This window comes from Hyla sarda, chromosome 1 (genome assembly GCF_029499605.1).
Source record: "Hyla sarda isolate aHylSar1 chromosome 1, aHylSar1.hap1, whole genome shotgun sequence".
Classification (NCBI taxonomy): Eukaryota; Metazoa; Chordata; class Amphibia; order Anura; family Hylidae; genus Hyla; species Hyla sarda.
The window spans coordinates 292444474-292452102 of NC_079189.1; the positions used below are offsets into that span (position 1 = coordinate 292444474).

Genomic DNA, 7629 nt, shown 5'->3' on the forward strand with positions numbered 1-7629 from the left:
ATTTGTGTGGGGAAATAAAAAAAAAAAACGCAATTTTGCTAATTTTGGAAGGTTTCGTTTTCACGCCGTACAATTTACGGTAAAAATGACGTGTTCTTTATTCTCTGGGTCAATTCGATTAAAATGATACCCATGATAACATACTTTTCTATTACTCTTGCGCTTAAAAAAAAAAAATCAAACTTTTTAACCAAATTAGTACATTTAAAATTCCCCAATTTTGAAGACCCATAACTTTTTCATTTTTCCGTATAAGAGGCAGTATGAGGGCTCATTTTTTTGCGCCGTGATTTGTGCTTTTAATTGATACCATATTTGCTCATATAAAACTTTTAATACATTTATTTTTTATTTTTTGAGGAATAAAAGGTTATAAAAAAGCAGCTATTTTGGACTTTTTTTTTTACGTTCACGCTGTTCACCGTACGGTATCATTAACATTTTATTTTAATAGTTCAAATATTTATGCATGCGGCGATACCAAATATGTATATAAAATATTTTTTTAACACTTTTTGGGGATGAAATAGGGAAAATGGGACGATTAACGTTTTTATTGGGGGGAGGGGGTTTTTCAAATTTTTGTTTATTTTTACACTTTAATAGACCCCATAGGGGACTATTTATAGCAATCATTCGTTTGCAAATCCTCTTCAGTGCTATGTATAGGACACAGCACTGATCAGCTTTATCGGTCATCTTCTGCTCTGGTCTGCGGGAAGGCAGATCAGAGCAGAACACTCCTGCAAGGCAGCGGAGGCAGGTGAGGGGACCTCCGTCTCCCGTGCTGGATGATCGGATCGCCGCGGCAGCGCTGCAGGCGATGCGATCATCCATTTAAGTGACCACGATGCTGCAGATGCCGTGATCTGTATTAATCACAACATCCACGGGATCGTGGGTGTCCACCATTACCGGCGGGTCCCTGGCTGCGATCAGCAGCGCGGACCTGCCGTGCATGATCCGGGCATCGCTCCGATGTCCGGGGTTATGCTTAGGACGTATATATACGTCCTGGTGCATTAAGTACCACGTCACCAGGACGTACATTTACGGCGCTCGTCGTTAAGGGGTTAAGGTTCTGGTCACATATGTGGTTTACATTGTAACTACTTGTGTTGGATCTGTCTCGCACTGGATACTGCCAGGAAAGAGTTACATATATATGGTACATTCACATCACATTTCGTGTCACCATGACTCTGATCACAGGATTTGTCTAAGCCTGTTTTGCGGAGATCTGTTATTGAGGTAGACTGTTCCACACATTCACAGTTCTCATGGTAAAGAAGGTTTGTCGCATCTGTAGACTAAACTTTTTTTCTCTCAAGGCCGAGGGAGTGCCCCCTTGCATTTTGAGGGTGTTTATTCTGGAACAGTTCCAAGTCGAGCTCTATTCTGCAGTGATGCTACTGCTCAGCCAATCACTGACTGTGGTAGCATCCCAACTCACTTGATTGGCTGAGCAGACTGTCACTGCAGTGAAGAGCATGTCTCAGAAGTGGCAGGAGCTGCAGGCGACCGGATGAGTGCCAGGGGAGCAAGTTCTTAACCTTAAATCTTAAACCTTAAATAAATCTCTGGATCAACCATCTGTCCCTATAAATCTAGTATACATAACCAGTGATGTTATTATTCTCCAAAACTGCATCCAGCCCCTTTTTGAACTCTTTTACAGAGTTCACCATGACTACCTCCTCCGGGAGAGAATTCCACAGTCTCACTGCTTTTACAGTAAAGAACCCCCGTCTGTGCTGGTGTAGAAACCTTCGTTCCTCTAGACGTAGAGGATGCCCCCTTGTTATAGATACAGTCCTGGGTATAAATGGGAGAGATCTCTGTACTGTCCCCTGATATATTTATACATAGTTATTAGGTCTCCTCTAAGCCTTCTTTTTTCTAAACTAAATAACCCTAATTCTGATAATCTTTCTGGGTACTGTAGTCGTCCCATACCCCGTATTACCCTGGTTGCCCGTCTTTGAACCCTCTCCAGCTCCACTATATCTTTCTTGTACACTGGTGCCCAGTACTGTACACAATATTCTATGTGTGGTCTGACTAGTGAATTGTACAGTGGTAGAATTATTTCCTTGTCGTGGGCATCTATGCCCCTATTGAAGCACCCCATGATTTTATTTGCCTTGGCTGCAGCTGCCTGACACTGGTCACTACAGCTAAATTTACTGTTAACTAAGAATCCTAAGTTCTTTTCCATGTCAGTCATAGCAAGGTTAAAGAGGCACTGTCATTATAAAAAAAACTTTTTATATTTTGTAGTACTACTGATAAGATTACCTTTTTAAATATACACTTATTTAAAAAAATGTCAATTTTACTAAAATATCTAAAATGAAAATAGCCGCTACTAGGGGTCATCTATCTTTATGCAGACAGACTACTCTGTATTTTGCAGCATACTGGATACCGGCCATAAAATGTGTTGGTATCTAGTATAGCAGATCACCATTGCACCACTGCAGGCTTCAGCTGTTCCTAAACTACAACTCTCACAGCTGGGGGTACAGTCTTTGTAAAACTCTGTTATAGAGCCGAGTATTCTCCAGCTATGTGCCTCCAGCTCTTGTAAAACTACAGACAAAGGATGTGTGGGTATGCTGAGAGTTGTAGTTTTGGCAACAGCTAAAGGCAACACTGCTCTAACACAGTGCTTTACAAACACTGCAGCTTCAGCTCTAGCAAAACTACAACTCCTGTGCAGTGATTTCCAGACTGCCAGGCTGCTCCCAGACACAGATAAGTAATCCACAGTGAGGGAGAGAGATGGAAACGCCTCCTCCAGAGGGCAAGAACACAAACAAGTAAGCTACATATAAATGCTATTTGTTAGTGATATATAGGTCCTAAACACAAAAATGATATGTACATGATCAGGATTAGGTACTGAGTAACATATGTCTTTTTTTTTTTCCCCACTATGACAGGTACACTTTAAAAAGTTAACTATAGACTCCTGCCAGTCTTCTATAGTGTAGCAAGGGTGAAAGTTACTATAGGCTCCTGTCAGTCTGCTATAGGGTAGTAAGGGTGGTGGTTACTATAATCTCCTGTCAGTCTGCTATTGGGTAGTAAGGGTGGTGGTTACTATAATCTCCTGTCAGTCTACTTTGGGGTAGTAAGGGCAATGGTTACTATAGGCTCCTGTCAGTCTGCTATAGGGTAGTAAGGGCAATGGTTACTATAGAATCCTGTCAGTCTGCTATAGGGTAGTAAGGGCAATGGTTACTATAATCTCCTGTCAGTCTGCTATAGGGTAGTAAGGGCAATGGTTACTATAGGCTCCTGTCAGTCTGCTATAGGGTAGTAAGGGTGGTGGTTACTATAATCTCCTGTCAGTCTGCTATAGGGTAGTAAGGGTGGTGGTTACTAGAGGCTCCTGTCAGTCTACTATGGGGTAGTAAGGGCAATGGTTACTATAGACTCCTGTCAGTCTTCTATAGAGTAGTAAGGGCAATGGTTACTATAATCTCCTGTTAGTCTGCTATAGGGTAGTAAGGGTGGTGGTTACTATAATCTCCTGTCAGTCTGCTATAGGGTAGTAAGGGCAATGGTTACTATAATCTCCTGTTAGTCTACTATAGGGTAGTAAGGGTGGTGGTTACTATAATCTCATGTCAGTCTGCTATAGGGTAGTAAGGGTGGTGGTTACTATAATCTCCTGTTAGTCTACTATAGGGTAGTAAGGGTGGTGGTTACTATAATCTCCTGTCAGTCTGCTATAGGGTAGTAAGGGCAATGGTTACTATAATCTCCTGTTAGTCTGCTATAGGGTAGTAAGGGTGGTGGTTACTATAGGCTCCTGTCAGTCTACTTTGGGGTAGTAAGGGCAATGGTTACTATAGGCTCCTGTCAGTCTACTATGGAGTAGTAAGGGCAATGGTTACTATAGACTCCTGTCAGTCTACTATGGAGTAGTAAGGGCAATGGTTACTATAGGCTCCTGTCAGTCTACTATAGGGTAGTAAGGGTGGTGGTTACTATAATCTCCTGTCAGTCTACTATAGGGTAGTAAGGGTGGTGGTTACTAGATGCTCCTGTCAGTCTACTATGGGGTAGTAAGGGCAATGGTTACTATAGGCTCCTGTCAGTCTACTATAGGGTAGTAAGGGTGGTGGTTACTAGGGGCTCCTGTCAGTCTACTATGGGGTAGTAAGGGCAATGGTTACTATAGACTCCTGCCACACTTCTATAGGGGTAGTAAGGGTGAAAGTTACTATAGGCTCCTGCCCTTGACTGTAGAAAGCCTATGGGACTAACGGGAAGGTCACGGCCTTTACAACGAGGCAGGTCTGCTTCTAGTACCCCTCCCCCCAACGTGCCCACCTTATCCAGTGCTATGTAACCTGCCATTTCATACATTTCAAGAGCACACATGACATAGACGCTGCAGAATACAACCTGGTTAGGGGAGGCGAATGTGAAGCTCATAGCCGGTGATCCCGCTGGTGCAGCTTCGGCATAAGATCTTACATGACCCAGTACTACCCGGCGAAGACCCAAAAGACCACGAGCAGAGAACATGGTGAAGCCGGGCAAACTGTGACCGAAAGCAAGGACACCGGATAAGAAGCTAGGCCGTCGCGCAGGTGATGACGGGACTTGTAGTGTGACCTTACTGTGTAGTACAGCCCTCAGCCTGACAGGAAGTACAGCTTGAAGCGCACGACGTGCGTTCCATTGGGGGCAAGAAAGGCTGTGTGTCTATGGAGGGTCGTGCGGCGCCGCTCTAAAGTTTATCATTGTAGTAAAACTCTACTATGTGCTAATTTAACCCAAATATATACTTAGTTGTATAGAGAGTTATTAACCTCTAAGCCAGATATCTGGGGCGGGAAGAGTTAATATTTTAGCATGGTTTACTATGTATGTTCTTGGAGGCATAGGCAATGGTGTGTAATGTAGTGGTTCCACAAAGGCAGTGTTTCCCAACCTTGTGTCTCCAGCAGTTACAAAACCACAACTCCCAGCATGCCCGGGCAGTTGGAGGCATCCTGTTTGGGAATCACTGCATGTTTCCTCATGTTAACTCAGGCATAAGCTATGTGGGTTTTACTGGAAAGACCACATCAAAAACATGTCCTATTTTCTGCTCTACAAAGCTCTAATAATAATTAATGACAGGACGTCGCTGCGCTAACCAGTTAAGAGAACCATAGCACAATACTACACACATGGGACTACATTTTCCCTATACCCTAACAGATACAAACTGTACAATAGCGGCACAACAGGCTTGATTGTTACCGATGTCATGTAAGCACAGAAGCATGGTAATTACAGTTCATTCTTTATGGCTTTACCATTCACGCTTCCATTTAGTCCACTACAACTTAACCCCTTCAGGACCAAACCCATTTTGGCCTTAAGGACCGGAGCGTTTTTTGCACATCTGACCACTGTCACTTTAAACATTAATAACTCTGGAATGCTTTTAGTTATCATTCTGATTCCGAGATTATTTTTTCGTGACATATTCTACTTTAACTTAGTGGTACATTTTTGTGGTAACTTGCATCTTTTCTTGGTGAAAAATCCGTAAATTAGATGAAAAATTTGAAAATTTTGCATTTTTCTAACTTTGTGGCTCTCTGCTTGTAAGGAAAATGGCTATTACGAATAAATATTTTTTGGTTCACATTTCCAATATGTCTACTTTATGTTTGCATCATAAAATTTATGAGTTTTTACTTTTGGAAGACACCAGAGGGCTTCAAAGTTCAGCAGCAATTTTCCAATTTTTCACAAAAACTTCAGGTTTGAAGTGGATTTGAAAGGTCTTCATATTAGAAATACCCCATAAAAGACCCCATTATAAAAAACTTCACCCCCCAAAGTATTCAAAATGACATTCAGTCAGTGTTTTAACCCTTTAGGTGTTTCACAGGAATAGCAGCAAAGTGAAGGAGAAAATTAAAAATCTTCATTTTTTACACTCGCATGTTCTTGTAGACCCAATTTTTGCAAGGGGTAAAAGGAGAAAATTTTTACTTGTATTTGTAGCCCAATTTCTCTCGAGTAAGCACATACCTCATATGTCTATGTAAAGTGTTCGGCGGGCGCAGTAGAGGGCTCAGAAGGGAAGGAGCGACAGGGGGATTTTGGAGAGTACGTTTTTTCTGAAATGGTTTTTGGGGGGCATGTTGCATTTAGGAAGCCCCTATGGTGCCAGAACAGGAAGAAAAAAAACACATGGCATACCATTTTGGAAACTAGACCCCTCGGGAAATGTAACATGGGATAAAGTGAACCTTAATACCCCACAGGTGTTTCACAACTTTTGCAAATGTAAAAAAAATAATAATAATTTTTACCTAAAATGCTTGTTTTCCCAAAAAATTTTCATTTTTTAAAAGGGCAATAGCAGAAAATACCCCTCAAAATTTGAAGCCCAATTTCTCCCGATTCAGAAAACACCCTATATGGGGGTGAAAAGTGCTCTGCTGGCGCACTACAGGTCTCAGAAGAGGAGTAGTCACATTTGGCTTTTTGGAAGCAAATTTTGCTCTGAGGGCATGCCGCATTTAGGAAGCCCCTATGGTGCCAGGACAGCAAAAAAAAAAAAAAACACATGGCATACCATTTTGGAAACTAGACCCCTCGGGGAACATAACAAGGGGTTAAGTGAACCTTTATACCCCACAGGTGTTTCACGACTTTTGCATATGTAAAAAAAAAATTGAACATTTTTAAAAAGGGTAAAAGCAGAAAATCCCCCCCAAGATTTGTAACACAATTTCTCCCGAGTACGGCGATACCCCATATGTGACCCTAAACTGTTGCCTTGAAATACGACAGGGCTCCAAAGTGAGAGCGCCATGCGCATTTGAGGCCTAAATTAGGGACTTGCATAGGGGTGGACATAGGGGAATTCTACGCCAGTGATTCCCAAACAGGGTGCCTCCAGCTGTTGCAAAACTCCCAGCATGCCTGGACAGTCAACGACTTTCCGACAATACTGGGAGTTGTTGTTTTTTCAACAGCTGGAGGCTCCGTTTTGGAAACAGTGGCGTACCAGACGCTTTCATTTTTATTGGGGAGGGGGGCTGTGTAGGGGTATGTGTATATGTAGTGTTTTTTACTTTTTATTTTGTGTTAGTGTAGTGTAGTGTTTTTAGGGTACAGTCGCACGGGCGGGGGGTTCACAGTAGTTTCTCGCTGGCAGTTTGAGCTGCGGCAGAAAATTTGCCGCAGCTCAAACTTGCAGCCGGATACTTACTGTAAACCTCCGCCCATGAGAGTGTACCCTGTACATTCACATTGGGGGGGGGGGACATCCAGCTGTTGCAAAACTACAACTCCCAGCATGCGCTGACAGACTGTACATGCTGAGAGTTTTAGTTTTGCAACAGCTGTAGGCACACTGGTTATGTATCACTGAGTTTGTGACCTAACTCAGTGTTTCACAACCAGTGTGCCTCCAGCTGTTGCAAAACTACAACTCCCAGCATGTACGGTGCATGGTGTACGGTGACTGCTGAGAGTTGTAGTTTGCAACAGCTGGAGGCACACCGGTCGTGAAACACTGAGTTAGGTAAAAAAAAACTCTTGAGTTTCACAACCATTGTGCCTTCAGCTGTTGCAAAACTACAACTCTCAGCAGTCACCGAC

At 42.7% G+C, this 7629-nt stretch overlaps 1 protein-coding gene across 1 annotated transcript in view; it reads right to left on the bottom strand.

Moving 5' to 3' along the window:
• ATP5F1D (ATP synthase F1 subunit delta) overlaps window positions 1-4646 on the bottom strand; it is a 29349-nt gene extending 24703 nt beyond the window's left edge. Inside the window, exon 1 of the mRNA XM_056517343.1 lies at window positions 4420-4646. Coding sequence (XP_056373318.1) covers window positions 4420-4542 — 123 coding nt within the window. The 5' untranslated portion in view covers window positions 4543-4646. The remainder of the gene's footprint in view (window positions 1-4419) is intronic.
• Between the last annotated feature and the right edge of the window lie 2983 nt (window positions 4647-7629).